The 17,360-nt window shown below is 39.9% G+C and overlaps 1 protein-coding gene across 1 annotated transcript; it reads right to left on the minus strand.

Moving 5' to 3' along the window:
- Positions 1 to 3,434: 3,434 nt before the first annotated feature.
- LOC123607228 (putative UPF0607 protein FLJ37424) lies at positions 3,435 to 4,127 on the minus strand. Its single transcript, XM_045496379.1, has one exon. The coding sequence runs from the start codon at positions 4,125 to 4,127 to the stop codon at positions 3,435 to 3,437; it is 693 nt and encodes a 230-aa protein (XP_045352335.1).
- Between the last annotated feature and the right edge of the window lie 13,233 nt (positions 4,128 to 17,360).

The raw sequence follows: 17,360 nt of genomic DNA on the forward strand, positions 1-17,360 counted from the left end.
GGATTGTCATCCCTTACATTCAAAATGAAGATTGCAGGAGTCAGTGTGTGCAGGTAGAGCATGTGGCCACTTCTAAATCCCAGTCACTGCAAGGTGGAAAATTCAGCATAGTGAAATCTGGCTCAACTCATCACCACTCACACAGCTTAATTCTTTCTCTACTGCTGAGTCAAAAAGACACATGAGCGAAGACAGATTAATAACAAAGTTTTATGTACATTAAGTACACAATGTGGGAGAGATAAAGGCCCATGGAGGCAAATAGGTAGGGGTAAAGGGAGCCCCTACAGGCAGCAGTGGTATCCTGCCCATCCCAAGACCAGAGAAAACTGGTCCAGAGCTTGGGTCAGCCAAGTTCACAGTCATGCCACGGATGGCACGGTTGATGATTTATGTAGCTTTCTTCCATTCTCCACTAGAACTTCTTGAATCTGGTGTCTTTCTGGTGTAGTTCTAAATGGGGCTCATGTGCCCCTTGCCCTCCAATACATGCACATGCAGAGAAATACACATAAATACATGTATGCACACAATGTACACACTTTCTGTGTGAAGAGATCAGTGTAAGTTTCACTTAAAGGGGTTGGGCCCCTTTCTGGTGCAAAGAAGTCAATTTCTGGTTATATCCAATTTGCAGAGGAATATTAGGTCCTTCTTCATGACAAAAGAAAGGAATTTATAGGTGAAGTCCTAGTCAGGTTATGAAGGTGCTCCAGTCATGCCCAGAGCACAGGCCCAGTTGACCAGGAAACACACAGTGTTTGATCTTCCAAAATCAGAGGAGTACCTGACTAGGGCAAGTCCAAGTTCTGTTTAAAATTTCCTGGTGCTACCCCCCATTGCACCACCAGCGCTGTGCTGATGGGGGGTACATGTGCTCTGTGTGGCTGAGGGACCATAAGTGTATCCAGTCATAGCAGGCATGGAGCTGTTCCCCAGAGCACCACCTGTGTTAGGGGTAAGTGAGCTCCCAGTGTTATTATGGGGGGTGCCGACATAGAGGCCTGCCATCACAGATGTGATACTGTCTGCATCCGCTATGGCACTTGCTGCGTTTGTATTGGGTCGGCCACAATTATTCTGATGTGAAGAACTATTAGGTTCTACATTCACACAGAATGGGATTCATGGGAATCACGTTGTCCCCTCCATGCATACCATCTGTATGCTGGGTGGGAGGACTGCATTTGCGTGGAAGGACGGTGGAACTACAAGTGGGTCCAAGCATAGAGCTGGTGCTGCCACTTGCAACTGCAGCAGAGGCAGTGTGGGTAGGCAAGTCTGAGGGGCTCTGTAGGGGGTAAACACGCACGCCTCTTGATACACGTGTCTTCTGCTTGGTAGTGGCTCTTCCACGCGAAGCAATTAGTTCTTGTGTACATGGCTTCCAGGTGCACTTCTGGCTAACAATAACAAGATGGCTTCCACCTGCGGGAACTCTATGGCCCTCTCCCACTACTCCATCACCTGGGTTTTTGACGGTTGGCCCCCTGCTGCTCAGATTTAAGGGGGAAGCTGCCTGGTCTCTTAGTCCTCTTCTCCATGGTGGCATCTCCTCTACCTGAGGAAAGTTTTCTCCATCGGGATGAGCCCCCGGGGCACTTATGAGTAGTGGGGACTGTAGAGTCTCCACCTGTGGGAACAGTGCAGCCCTGCCCCACTGCTCCACTACCTGGGTTTTGGATGGGTGGGCCCCAAGTGCCTGGATTCAAGGTGGAACTAGCATTTTGTCCAAATACTGTGACAGTATTTGTTCCTCCTACAGCAGCAGCCATGCCATCACCACAGCGATTCCAGGTTGTCTGACCTAAAGTTGGAGCAGAAATGGTTCTTGGTACCCCGTTCAGTCCTGCCCCAAGGTTGAATGCTCCAGATGCCTGTGAATGAGTGGGGCCTGGGATGTACACACCACTGCCCATAGGGGCTGCAGGTCCCAAAAACACATGTTGGCCTGAAGTACTGTCAGCTAACGGTGAGCCACCATCCCTGGTGCTGGGCATCCCCGTGGCAACTCCAAAGCCTGTTGTGGTAGATACGCCAATGGGCAGAATGCCTGGCTTGTCACTCGAGGCCAGCTGGATCCTGAGAGTAGTAATAGATGCAGAACCTGCCAAACCTGCCTTCACTGTGTTGTCTCTGGGGCGCTAGGCTACAAGAGCAGTTGGGCCCATAGCTTGTGTTGAGGCTACTGGTGTTCCTAACAGGTGAGAATTGTCAGGCTGCTGCCCATTATGATGCCCAATTGTGGGCTGAGAGGCGATTCCTGGGTCAGAGTGGTTGCAAATTGAGGTCTGTCCAATGGATGACTTTTTAGGTAAATGGATAGAGTCATGGGCCACCACAGTGCTGCCATGGGTGGTGTGTTATCAGAACCAGAAAGCACCATGTTAAGTGGGAAATGGTTGTCCCTGGGCTCAGGGGATGAACAGAAGATGGAAGCCTGCGATGGTGATGTAGTGTCCATGGCTTCACAGTTACAGGCCGAGTTGCAGTTTGTAGAGGGCTTGCCTACTGGAGTGGAGGTGACTCCAGAATCCGTAAGGGACAAGCTAGTGGAAACAGCAACACTAGCGAGAAGGGCTGTCTTCTGATCTCCAGGTGGGCTGGTGAAAACTGGAGATTTTGCAGGGCACCTCTGCTTCAAACTGCAATGGCCCTGGGAAAATGAAGGAGCTCCCATTCTGGATTCTTGGGGAGATCTGAAAATAACAGCCTTTGAAAGGGGAGTGGTGTCCATGTGGAATACACCAGGACCTGAAGTAAGCTTGGAGGTAGATGTAGATGCATTGGCTACGATGGTAGAAGCAACTGTCTTAGAACTTATGGGCTGGACAATTGAAACAGGGCTATGTGTGGAAGGATTTGGAAGAGGGGCGGGTGGGATAGGAGGGGGGGGAATCTACACACCTAGGCACTGGGGATTCTGTGTTGCAGGAGGGTGGCTGTAAGGAGGGGGTTGAGGTGTTAGGAAGTGTGGTGATGTCAGAAATAAGATATGTTACAGTAGTGACTGGCTGAAGAGGGCCTTCTTTCTTCACAGGAATTCCACAAATGAGATTGGAACTAAGATGAGGAACAAAACCAGCAGGAACAGCTGGAGAAGATTTAGAAACTATCTGTGCTGTCTCCTGACCAATGTTTGGTGTTAAAGATGGAGGGACAGAGGGAATCGGGCATTTGGCAGATTGGTCAGCCAAGTCATCAGTAGGAATAGGGACCTGCAAAGTGTGACTCACCAAAAGCAGAGAGTTAGCAGTCTCTGAGGCAAGTAGGGATAAAGAAGTGGCAGGCTGAGCGTCTGAGCAGTCTCCTTTGATCTCTCTTTTGTCTTCCAAGATCTTTTCCCTCTGACATTTGGTATTCTTCAAGGTGTCCAGGTTTTTGTCAATAGCTATGCAAGAAAACTTAGGAAGTGGAGGCAACTCGCCGTGGCCTCACAACTGGGGCGGTGGCAGTGGCCGAGAATGTGATGTGGATGTTTTCCATTTGCAGGGCCTACTGCTGGCAGATACAGGGGAAAAAGAGCTCCTTGATGAGATGCCTGAAGGCTCATTAACCTGTATCTCCTTCCTAGATAGGTATGATGTGTCCCCTATAGGCTGATGGTTTTCACCCAACACTTCCTTTGTTGATGTCTCCTGCAGTAAGGGGCAGCATGGGGTTGGGTCGCGGAGCACTGCAGCATCTGTGTCAGGCGTGACATTTCCGGCTGGGCCATGGGAGGAGGTGACTACGTGGCCTTCAGGGCAGCAGTTCATCAGAGACTTCTGGGTGTTCTCCCTCAAACTGTCTCCTGGAGGATTAGGATGGAGGTCCAAAGGTGTGGGGCTGCGCTGTGAGGAACTGAGAAGCCCACTGGTCTCCAGGGGACTAGATTTTAATGGTATGTCCCCAACGTTATGGGGGACCCTGTTCCCACCATTCTGCCCTTTGGTCTCTACAAGATCCTCCATGTTTTTTCTGGGATCTTCTTGGACCTTCTCCTCCACCCCATATGGGCAAGAAAGTGGGAGGTGCCTGGATGGTACCAGCTCCACAGCTTCCTCTACCTTCTCAGATAGTGAATGTGGGAGAGTGAATTTGCGCCCCAGAGGAGGGATCCTTTTGGCTCTGGAGTGTCCAAACATCATGGAATTATGAACAGACAGCACAGGTTTTTTCGGAGAGTTACTCCAGTTCACCAAGGGAAGGATCCCCAGAGGGGTACATGCGGCCTGCAGGATGGGGTATGGCCTCTTTGGCTGGATGTATAAACTGGCTGGTAAGGCCTACAATCCAGGTGGAATAGCCTGTGCCCAGAGCCCAGGGCAAGTGAAGGAGCAGCGGGGTGGTCCCCGCAAGGTTGTGGAACAGCATCACTGGAGAAGGTGGGGGAAAGGGCTGACCACGGCCAGACATTGGAGGGCAACGGGGTGGGAAACGAAACTTACAAAGCAGGTTGCCCATATTGGGCTGGTTGTGCGTCAAATGATTGTGAGATGGGAGTAAAAAAGCTGGAGAGCGCCTCCTGAGCTTCTGACTCCTTTCATAGTTAATCAGGCACTGAGCCTGAGTGACTAGCCGGGCCCTTGTGACACCTCCCTGGAACATGGCACAATCAGGGTCGCGCATGTGCAGTATGGCAAGTGACCACAGCAAAGGGCAAAGGGCGAGGCCCCAAAGCCCCGCCCCTTAGCCTCCAGAGTCTGGGACTTCCTGCCAGCAGCTAGTGGCTGGTGTATAGATTTCCTGCTGCCTGTGGCTGTGGTATACAAGCAGCAGGGCCACTGCCTGGGGACTGTGGGGGGTGTGGTGGTAACTAATTGGCTTTTGCAGTAATTAGCAACTGTAAGACAAACACTTAGGAGCCATTGTAATTGTCTGCATTAGGAATACACCTCCTGTACAGATGTAATTAGCAATTTAAATAGTTCAGAAATTGCATGCCTCTTGCCTTTACACTCCCTGAAGTACTATTCATTAATGGGGGAAAAATTGCTAGAAATTGTCATTTGCATTGTCTTGCGTTAAGGGCTCTACATCAAAGCCTCCCTTGCTGCTTCATACTGAATAATTCTGAGCTGTGGCTTGTGGACCAACACAGCTGTAATTAGGCAATGATGCCTTTGTAAACATGTGGCACAAAATCTGACAGGAGTTTGTTTTGCTGTGAGGTATCTCCCTCATGATTTAAGCTATAAATAAAAAGAAGAAGAACTATAATAGAGGTAGAGGTAAAATAAGTAAATAAAGATTGCAACAGATATTGACTCTTTGTGGGCCATTGAAGTGATGGTTGAAAAGTTACAATGAAAGACTTTCCACAAAGTTTTAGTTCCTCATGTGATTTGAGCAATGAAGTTGATATAGATATGAATGAGTATGACTGGAGAGAATGGTCAAAATTATGATCTAAGGATTATGCTGATGGTAAAGTAGCTTTTGATGATATTTGTGGTATATAGTGAGAATTACATGTAATACATCAAGTCTACGATGAAAGTCTGAAATACAACTCAGGTGCACTCTATTTCAGAAATGCCTCAGTCAGAACTGACATCCCTGATTACCAAAATTTTGATTTATGCCATTCACATAGTTAAGTATATAGGTGGGTGTCTTCTGTTGTGGATCACAATTTCCAGTGTAAAAACATCAAGCAATAAAATGTCTGGTGGAGACTCTGGAACTTCAGAAGTTTTTAACTCAGTTAAGAATTCTTGAGAAATTAAAACAATAATTTGGGTAAAAAGAAAAAGAGAAATTTGTTATATTGTGGATATTAAATCTGGGAGAGATGATCAAACACAACAGAAGACCAATCAATATTCAAAGTGATATCAACTGGCTGAGATAAAAAATTAAGACACCAAAGATAAAACAAGCTTGAACTGATTTCAAAATGCAAGATGTGAATAAGATCTGAGGATCTTTTTAAAAATATATGATCCTAGTAAAAAATCTTAGTGTGACATACCGGATGGAAGACAGTGAAGTTTTGAGATGGATTAATAGAAATATAGTATCCGTAAGGAAGGTGAATAATAGTCCCACTGAATTTTGCATTGCCTATGTTGTACACTACGATTCCACTTGGATGTTGTATTTTAAAATGGACACAAACTAGTTGGAAGATGTCAAAGAAATTTAAGCAGTTGGGGTGCCTGGGTGGCTCAGTAAGTTCAGCATCTGACTCTTGATTTTGGCTCAGGTTGTAATGCCCCCGATTTCAAATCCGAGAGACCACCAAGGAGTCGATACCGATGCAAGCGCACGAGGGTTTATTTGCAAGCTCAAGCTTGGGCCCAAGTATACCCGACACAGTGGAGCAGGGACTTGGACCTCTAGGTTAAGAGGCGTAGCAGTTTTATAGGGGCCAGTGGCCAATGAGATTGTAACACACACAGAAAGTTGCATAGTCATGTTAGTCCACACGCAGGTGGCCAATTGAATTACAATTTACCCTATAGTAACTGTTTGAACTAGCCTATCACTCTGATCAGAATTGGGGCGCAAGTTTGGCGGGGAAAGGCAGGGTTTACATTCTTTGGCGGTTAGGGGTTCCGCATTCCTAGATGAGCCGGTTTCCAGTAAGGGTGTGCTCAGTGGCTTGACTTGGGTGGGGGTTATACATGAGATGGTGGGTGTAACACAAAATGGAGTTAGTCTTGCTCTGCTTGTCCAGGGGTAGGGGATTTTTGTTAAATACCTTGGGTTCCACAAGGTCATGATCTCACAATTTGAGTTCGAGCCCCGCACTGGGCTCTACACTGACAGTGCAAAGCCTGCTTGGGATTCTCTCTCCATCCTCTCTCTCTGCCTACCCATCACCCCCACTTGCTCTCTCTTTCTAAATAAATAAATAAGCAAAAAAAAAAAAAAAAAAGGTTAAGCAGCATGGAGCATCTGAAGCCATACCGTGTCTCAGGAAAAAAGGTTGATAAAATTTGTAATGCTACATCAGAAAAGATAACTTCTCTAATAGCTTCAGAACTGCCATATAGAATGGTTAGAGAATTACATTGCATGGTCTCACCAGACAGACCGGGGATTACTACAGAAATGTTGCTTGATGATTTTAGCTTAACATCTAAAGAAAAGTTTAAAAATTGGAGGCGGTGGATAATAAGAATGGGTTGCCTTTTAGATTACATTTCTTTCCTGTAACTACTCTTTAGTTAAATCCTGTACTGTTAGGACACGGGATTTATGTTGTCTCCAATTATGGTAAAGCAAATGTAGGGAGGAATGTTCGTTGCCACCTATTGGTAAAAACACAGAAGTAAAACGGATTCAAGAGCATTTGTTTATTCTGAAGTTAGAATTTATGAGCAGGCAAATAATATTTAGTGGTTATTTTAATAATGATACATTAAAATCTGTGAATGGAAATCATGTGTTTATATTATGCAAGCGCCACTTCAATGGAAAAGTCCCTACTTTGAAATTAGCTTAAATGTAAACATAAAGAAAGGACAATTGTGTGATGTGTAAACGAATACATTAAACTGTAAAAATAAACAGTTAACATATGCATCGACCTTTAGGAAATAAAACAGGAATAGTGTTTTATCATACAAATATATTTGTGTATTTAATGTAATTTCTCATCATTTGCTTGTTTATAACATCACAAGAGCACAATATTTTTAAGCTAAAAAATCCTATATTTTAGGAACTATTGAAAGATTTTATAAGATGAGTGATGATATCACTAAACTTTAATTTCATACTTATGTACTTTTGGGGGGGTATAAAACAGACTAGTTTTGTGTTTATAATTAAATATGCTTATTGGGGTTATTGTCAGTGGAGATGATCTTTGGGAATTTTGCTGAAGTGTTGAATTATGGCATTAATGAGTTATTCTACATTCAACTGAAGACCCAGTAGATACATATAAAAATCTCTCATAAACACTTCTTTCATGTTTTCTGTTACGAATAATTTAGCAAGCACCTGCTATATGCCTGGAACCATTGTAGGGATGGAGGATGGAACAGAACAGGCAATAGGAAAGGTATAGGCCCTTACTCCTGAGGCTTACAATGTATTTTGGGGAGGTAGGGTAGAGGTGAATATGCACTCTGGGTAACAAGCCAACAGAATCATTTCAGATAAATGCAAATGTCTTAAAGGAAATAAAGCAGGGTCATTTATACTGCCCATCATAGAGCCGGAGCACTTGGATTGTGTGGCATGGGAAAGCCTTTCCTTACAAGGTGCTGGGTTGAAGAAGAGTTGCAAATTATCAGTCACCAACTGTGCAAAAAGTCTGGGAGAAGAGCACTGCAGGCAGAATAAAGAGTTGATGTATAAGTTATACGCTGACAATAAACTTTCAGGTTCAAACAATTGTGAGGGAAAGAAGGAGTATATAGAATACAGAGTAGGACAAATGGTGGAAGAGTTTGGGAAGATAAGACAGTGGCGAGATCATGTAAAGTCTCATGGGTCAGTTAAAGAACTTGTACTTTATTCTAAGGCAAGGGAAAGTGTTTGGTTAGTCCTCAGTTAGGGAAGGGGTGGGTCAAATTCAGCAGCATCTTAATTTTTGTAAACAAGTTTTATTGAAATGCCACCACACACTTTTGTTTACCTTTGTGTATTATCTGCGGCTATTTTTTCATTAAAAAATTAATGTTTATTTATTATTCACAGACAAAGAGGGACAAACTGTGAGCAGGGGAGGGACAGAGAGAGCGGGAGACACAGAATCTAAAGCAGGCTGCAGTCTCTCAGCTGTCAGCACAGAGCCAGACGCGGGACTCAAACTCACAAACTGTAAGATCTTGACCTGAGCCGAAGTCGGTGGCTCAACCAACTGAGCCACCCAGGTGTCCCTATCTGTGGCTATTTTCATGCTACATGGCCAAGTTAGGTATTTGCAGTGAAGACTGTATGATCCACATAGCCTAAAATATTTACTATCTGATCCTTCACAAAAATGTATACCCATCCTTGAGGAGTCATAGCTTTTGTTTATTTTGGGCCATGAAATCTGTAGAGAAAAACTGTAGGGGGATATAAAAAGAAGTTAGGAGGCTATTAATATAGTCTAGGTGAAATGTGATTGTGTTTTAGACCAGGCTAGAAATGATGGAGGTGGGGAGATGGAAAGATGTAGGAGATGTTAAGGAACCAGAGCTAAAGATACTTGCTAACAGTTTATGTGTGGGTAAAATTAAGAGAGAAATCAAGAATAATTCCCAGAATTCTGGTTTGAGCACATGCATGGAAGGTGATTTAAATATAAAATTATCAATTATTTATAAAACTTTTAGGACTAAGATCATATTTTTACTGATAAACAGAAAAAATAAAACAATTTTTTATGATATGAAGTAGCAAGTCCTGTCTATCTGTCTATCTATAAATCTATCTTTCATCATCATCATCTACCTACCATCTATCTATCTATAGTTAAAAATATGTTACCTTGGAGTTAGCTAAAACCTGCTTAGGCAAGTATTAGCTGAGGGTCTTGGACAAACTACTTCCCATCTCTGAGATGAATTTTTCAAAATTAATATTAAAACATGGGGCACTTGGGTGGCTCAGTCAGTTAAGCATCCGACTTTGGTTCAGGTCACAATCTCACATTTCTTGACTTCAAGCCCCTTAGCACAGAGCCTGGAGCCTGCTTCGGATTCTGTGTCTTTCTCTCTCTCTGTCCTACCTCTGCTCATGCTCTGGTTCTCTCTCTCTCTCTCTCTCAAAAATAAATAAACGTTTAAAAAATTTAAAAATTTAGGAATAATTATACAGAGACACCACATGATTGGTTTTTTTCCAGCTTTATTTTTTAAGTTTTAAAACTGGGGTAAATTACACATTTAGTTTACCACTTTCACCATTTTTCAGTGTACACTTCAGTGGCATTAAGTACATTCACACTTGTGTGCACCACCATCCACCTCCAGAATATTTCTCATTTTCCAAAACTGAAACTGCACCTATTCAACAGTAATTCCCCATACTTCCATCCCCCTAACCCCTGCCAAGCACATTCTACTTTCTGTCCCTATTAATTTGACCACAGTTGGTACTTTAAATAAGTGGAATCATATGATATTTGTCCTTTTGTAATTAGCTTATTTTACTAAGCATAATATCCTTTTTTTTAAATGTAGTCTGAATCTTCTTTTTTTTTCATTTTATTCATTTATTTTGCCAAAGAGACAGAGAGACAGGAGGGGCAGAGAGAGAGAGAGAATCCCAAGCAGGCTCTGCACTGTCAGGGCAGAGCCTCATCAGGAGCCCGAACCCACAAACCATGAGGTCATGACTGAAGCCAAAATCAAGAGTTGGTCTCTTAACCAACTGAGCCCACCCAGGCCTCCCACTAAGCATACTATCTTAAGATTTACCCATATTGTATCATGTGTCAGAATCTCCTTCCTCTCTGAAGCTGAATAATAGTTGACCATATATACCATATTATGTTTATCCATTTGCTATAAAATCAATGTTTGTGTCCCACCACTTCCAAATTCATATGTTGAAACAGTGTACAATAAGATGGTATTTAGAAGTGGGGGCTTGGGAAGTGAATGGGGTCATGATGGTGGAACTTTTACAGATGGGATTAATGCTCTTTTTAAAAGAGGCCCCAGAGAGCCCCACATCTATGAACCAGGAAACAGTTTCTCACCAGACACTGAATCTGCCAGTGCCTTGATCTTAGACTTCCCAGCCTTCAGGGGCAGAGAGAGGGAGACACAGAATCTGAAGCAGGCTCCAGGCTCTGAACTATCAGTACAGAGCCCAATGAGGGGCTCAAACCCACGAACCATGGGATCATGACCTGAGCCAAATTCAGACACTTAACCGACAGAGCCACCCAGATGCCCTTTTAAAGGTATTTTAATATAAAATGTTTACTTTAAAAATGATGCATGGAAGTCTAGCTTATTTAAGAGCTCAACAAATTTTGGCTCAAAATATAAAGATGTTTCTGTTATTCGATAATCTTGTTACTCTAGATCATTTCTATTACCACAATATTTGATTTCCTTTAATATAAACAATCCTTCAAGCACATTTTGGCCACCAGGATTCCACTTATTAAATGATTGTTATCTTCCTGAAATTATAATGCACTGGAAGAAAGAATGGTGTTTTGAATAAATGGGGTCCTTCAGTTGAATATTCATTTAGAAGAAATATACATCTTGAATCCTACCGCACACCATACACAAAAATTAATTCCAGATGGGTTGCAGGTCAGATTTGTAAAAGATAAACATTATAGCCTTAAAGAGAAATATAGAAAAAAATCGTTACCTTGTAGTCGGAAAAGTTTTTTTTAATATTGCACAAAAACATTAACATGAAAGATAAATGAATGAGTTGGAATATATTAAAATTAAGTACTGTTCATCAAGAAACATGATTCAGAAAATATAAAGGCGATATACAAGGTAAGAGTAGATACAATGAATATATCTGATAAAGCTGTCAGTACATTTAAAGGTACTTTACAGATAGCTATATAAAAGCTGACACATCAGTAGAACACTAGACAAAATACATAAACAGGTTCTTCCTAAATGATGATAAACATATAAATATATGAACTGATGCCAACTTCATTAGTCATCCAGGAAAAGCACATAAAAGCCAAAATATAATAACACTACACACCCATGAGAATTGATGAAATGATATTGCAAATGAAGTTATGGAACACCAGAATTCTTACACATGTTGCTGATAGCAGTGTACCTACCATTGGGAAACAACTTTGGAAACTACTTGGCAATATCTGTAAAGCTGAATATACTCATTCCTGATTCCACCCCTAGCTGTTATCCCACAGAAATGCATACATTTGTTTACCAACAGATATATTCCTGAATGTTCATCACAGTCTTATTTGTAATAATCCCAAACAGACAACTACTCAAGTACCAATCAAAAGTAGAACTGGGGTATATTCACAGACTAAAATATAGAAAACAATAAGAATGAATGATATAATTACATGTAAAATATAATTACATGTAACATATGAATGAATTTCAAACAGAATGTTGAATAATCTGAATGTAACCTCTCCAAAAGTACATGCTGTATGATTCTATTTGTATAAAATACAAAGTGAAGAAGATACAGTGGTTTATGATACTAGACATAATGATTATTTATGTGTGTTTTGTGCTAGGTGTTGACTGGAAAAGAACAAAATGAAGGGTCTTGAAGTTCTGGTAATTAATGTCTGCTTTTTTTTTTATCTAGTTGCTGGTTACATGGCTGGATTGTTTGTAAAAAATCATTGAGTCCTACTTTTATGATTTTCCCACTCTTTATACATTACTCTTCAATAAAGAAATTATATTTAAAATTATTTCCCACAGCACTGAATAAAACATCAGAGTTCCCAGCTAACTGGGGAGCAACTGACCAGTGGAAAAGTTACCTATGTGCTAGTAAGGAAGGACAATACAATTTTAAAATCTAATTTTAAAAAATACTCATAAAATTGTATATCTGACATGCCTCTGTAATTCTCCCAAAGGATACGAAAATGTTCTTCAAAAGATTGTAGTCTTTATTCTTTCCTTTCTTATCACTGTTACTCCTTTTCTAACACTCAATTTCAAAATCCATTCTAGAAAAACAAAACAAAATGAAACCATTTAAATCCTGGAAGATCAGCAATTTTCCATTAAGAAATTGTTATTTTTGATCAGGAATTATTATACCAGCTCTTAAAATTTTATGTAAAATATAGATTCCAACTGCTGAAATACTATAAATTAGCTGATCTTTAGAATAGAAATCATTTGCTTCTTTTTGCCCTATGCTCTTTCCATGTTGGATAATCCAGATTATTTAAATAATTATATAATTAGTGACTTATTTAGTGACATGTTGTCTTTAACTGCTTTTTTATGGAAAAACTTACACTTTTTACTTGAAAGGATACATTGTTTCTTTGTGAAACTCATATTTTGTACTTTTACTCTTTTGTCTGAGTTAAAGAAGGAAGATGTTAGATTTCAATCAATTTTTGCAGTACTCATCAATTATCAACCAGGAGCCTAAAGTATGCTAAAAACACGAAGGCATACTAAATAAGGATACACTTCATACCGTGTTTCAGTACCTTTTACTAATAATGGGCAGGACAAACAAGATAATGTATAATAATGAGAACACAGGCTAGAGCTAAACTAGAACTTAAAGAGAATATATTTAGTTGCAGTTCAGAAAAGAAAAAATTAGGGTTAAAGTCAGTGGTTCTCAAATTTGACTGCACATTAGAATCATGTAGGAAGCTTTTAGAAGCTTTTATGTGTGATGATGGAGGAAGCTGCCTTCCAGTAATGACTAAGTATCTCCTATTAGTGTAGTCATCCCACAGATAAGAACTATAAATTCTAGATAAAATAAAGTACAATATAATAAGAAAACACTGGAGATTGACTAAAGAGAGCAGAGAAGGGAATTGACAATTGAAAGAAGTAACTGTCCCTGAGAAAGTTTATTATTTCACAGCTTTACCCTATCCTCTGAGATTGCTAGAACTTGGATAGTGGCTAAAGTGGTCTTACTGGCTTGAAAAAGCATAGAACAGAGTTCAAGGCAAACACAACAGCTGAAAAATGAGGGGAGAGGGTCTTAAAAAAGAGGCATCCAGGGAAGGGGAGCCTGGAATTATGTGCATAAACTCTTGCCAAAAAGTTTGATGTCTGAACTATGCATGGTAGAGTCCAAGTGGCTCAGATAAGTAAAAAAGAAACATTAAATTGAGATTTCAGCAGCTGTCTAATGCAGGGGACATAAAAGTTTTCTGTTTGAGGGGTACCTGGGTGGGTTAGTCAGTTAAGTGTCTGACTCTTGGTTTTGGCTCAGGTCATGATCTCACAATTCATGAGTTCAAGCCATATGTCAAGCTTTGAACTGAGATCATGGAGCCTCCTTGGGATTCTCTCTTTCCCCCCATCTCTCTGCCCCTCTCCTGCTCACAGTCTCTCTCTGAAAGTAAATAAACTTAAAAAAAAGTTTTCTGTTTGAAACCAAGTTAATAACATTCTAAAAAAAATAGAAATCTCTTCACAGGAGCATAACAGAATCCAGAATCTACATTATATTATTGACAGTATATTATTGACCATGTCAAAAATTAATACATATATGAAGAAACATTAAAATGTCACCAGTACTAAAGAAAGTATACAATACTGCACATGTGGCAATAAGCTGACCAAGATTTATTTAAAATAGCTTATTAATTGTGCTCATGGACATAAAGGAAAATATGCAGATAATAATTGAAGAGACAGGAAATCTCATCAGAAAGATAAAAACTATGGAAAAGACCAAATAGAAAAACTAAAGCTGAAAAAAATATAGTGTCTGAGATGAAATGTTAAATGTATGGGATTGCCAGGAGATTGAATCTAAGAGAAGAGTCAGTAAGAAACTTTTTACTTTGATGCAATCTCATTTGTCTATTTTTGCTTTTGTAGCCTGTGCTTTGGAAGTCATATTTTAAAAATTATTGCCCAGACAAATGTCAGGAAGCTTTTCCCCTATGTTTTCTTCTAGTAGTTTTACAGTTGCAGGTCTTTTGTACAGCAAAGGAAACAATCAACAGAGTGAGGTGACAAGTTAATGAATGGGAGAAATTATTTGCAAACCATACATCTGATAAAAGGTTAATACCCAAAATGTATAAGGAACTCAACACCATAGCAAGAAAACAAATAACCCTATTTAAAAAATGGGCAAAAGGCCTGAATAGACATCTTTCAACAGATGACAAACAAGTGTATGAAAACTAGTCAACATCACTAATCATCAGAGGACTGAAAATCAAAACCACAGTGAGATATCACTTCATACCTATTAGAGTAGGTATTATCAAAAAGACAAGAGATAACAAGGGTTGGCAAAGATGTGGGGAAAAGGGAGTTCTTGTGTACTGTTGGTGGTAATGTAAGTTGATAAAGCCATTATAGAAATCAATATGGAATTTCCTCAAAAAAATGAAAAATATAACTACCATGTGATCCAATGATGCCACTTCTGGGTATATATATATATGAAGGAAATGCTAATGGATACAAAGTTTCTTTTTGTACCCACTCCATGAATATACTGAACCCACTGAATTTTAGGTTTTTTTTTTGTTTTTTTTTTTTAATTTTTTTTTTTTCAACGCTTATTTATTTTTGGGACAGAGAGAGACAGAGCATGAACGGGGGAGGGGCAGAGAGAGAGGGAGACACAGAATCGGAAACAGGCTCCAGGCTCCGAGCCATCAGCCCAGAGCCCGACGCGGGGCTCGAACTCACGGACCGCGAGATCGTGACCTGGCCGAAGTCGGACGCTTAACCGACTGCGCCACCCAGGCGCCCCTGAATTTTAGGTTTTAAATGGGAGAATTTTTATCCCAATAAAGATGTTTTTAAAAACACACAAATGCAAGCAATTAACCAGTGGAACCCTTGAATAAACACAGGTAGAGAAACAATGTGCAGCAAAAGATATAGTTACCATCAGCAGTATGAGGAAATAAAATGTAAAACAAACTGAAGCGAAGTCATATGGATGCTGATTTGTCAAGATGAGCATTTCAGAGGCATCACTAGGGGAGTGGCTGCCTGGGCATTAGAACTGTTTTTCCTTATTGCACAGTCATATAGGATGTTACCATTCTATGAAAATTAATTGTGGAGTTACAGTTGAGACTTCTTAGTCTTTATATACTTGTAGTCAACTTTAATTATGATTGTCAAATTGTCAACAGGCAACTTGAACTTGTCTGTTTCTCACAACCAGAAAACGTTGTCAAAATCCCCGTATTCTGGCCTTTTCCCATTTCATAGATAGTGGAAACCAAAATTTCTTGTTGATTTTTACAGATTATCATTCAAATAGTAGATAAAAATGAAGTTGGCATTGTTTTCAGTTTACTTGTTGCAGAATAACATTAAAATAGTAGATAAAAATTATTTGTCATTTAAGCCTAATTTAAGAAAAGCTTAAATAAAGAAGGTAATTATTCCCTTTATTTCAATTTCATCAATCATTTAAAAAAGAAGACACATCTTTTTTAAAAAATTGTAACATAGTAAATAAGAATATCTCATTATATATCTATGAAGTATTATGTATATATATATTATATATATATTTAAATTATAATAAAAATACAAGAAATGTTATGGTGAAATCAGATCACTCTCAATTTGTTGGTGTAAGTTGAATTTATGTAATTATTTTGTATTTCAATTTAACAGTAGTAAGAATAGAAATGTTATACTTTGGCTTAGGAAACTTTGTAGTTGAGAATTTATGGTAAATTAAAATTTAAATGAAGAAGAGGATAGCTTTCCCTCTCTAAGTGGCTAATAAAGAAATAAATAAGCAAATTATAGTAAACCCATTCATAAAAATATTATGTAGAAATCAAGGCCATAATTATAGGAGATGTGGAAAATTCAAATAATCACAAAACAGAAAACAAAGACAGAGTATAATGTTGCATTCTTGCTATGGTTGTAACAACATTAATAAATATCGAGGCATCTGGGTGGCTCAGTCGGTTAACTGTCCAACTTCAGCTCAGGTCATGATCTCAAGGTCCTGAGTTCAAGCTCTGCATCTGGCTCTGTTCTGACAGCTCAGAGCCTGGAGCCTGCTTCGGATTCTGTGTCTCTCTGGATTCTCTCTTCGGATTCTGATTCTCTCTCTCTCTGCCCCTCCCTGCTCTTTCTGTCATACCACTTGTATAATTTAATGGGAAAATTAGTTAAGTCTTGATATGCCTATAAATATATGTTACATATGCTGTAATCTAAAATGGAAAGAGGAAAAGTAAAAATATGTAAGATAAGACCAACTCCAGTACCAGCTCTTTCTGAAACAGCAGTATCTGAAATAACAGCAGTATCTAAATGACAGGGTGTGTGTGTTTGTATGTGTGTACACACAAAAGTTCAAGCATTCAGAGAAAAATATCTTGAACAAAATATTTCTGCAAATACACGTGTGTGTGTGTGTGTGTGTGTGTGTGTGTGTGTGTGTGCATGTGTGTTTATCTCTATGGGTAAGGGAAAAGAAAAGATGCTCAAAACAAAAAAAAAAAACCAATATATTTCTGAATTATGCCTTTCCAGCTGGGCTTTAGGTTTTGTCTGAAAAGAACATCAAAAACAACTTTTCCAGACAAAAGCTTGAGATAATCAACAGCACCTTCAAGACTTGTTAACAAATGGCCTCTTTCAGGGAAGACAACATTTTGGGTTCAAACTAGAACATCTCCACCAGGGAAAGCTCCCATAAGGTGCAAAATCCTCCTAAGTATGGACATGGAAGAGTCTTTGATGTTGGGGAAATTCTTGCAAATGGGTGAGGAATCACTGAAG

Source organism: Leopardus geoffroyi, chromosome A2 (genome assembly GCF_018350155.1).
Source record: "Leopardus geoffroyi isolate Oge1 chromosome A2, O.geoffroyi_Oge1_pat1.0, whole genome shotgun sequence".
Classification (NCBI taxonomy): domain Eukaryota; kingdom Metazoa; phylum Chordata; class Mammalia; order Carnivora; family Felidae; genus Leopardus; species Leopardus geoffroyi.

Excerpts from the sequence above, each read along its gene's own strand:
- LOC123607228 (XM_045496379.1), bottom strand. The coding sequence starts at position 4,127 with ATGTTTGGACACTCCAGAGCCAAAAGGATCCCTCCTCTGGGGCGCAAA.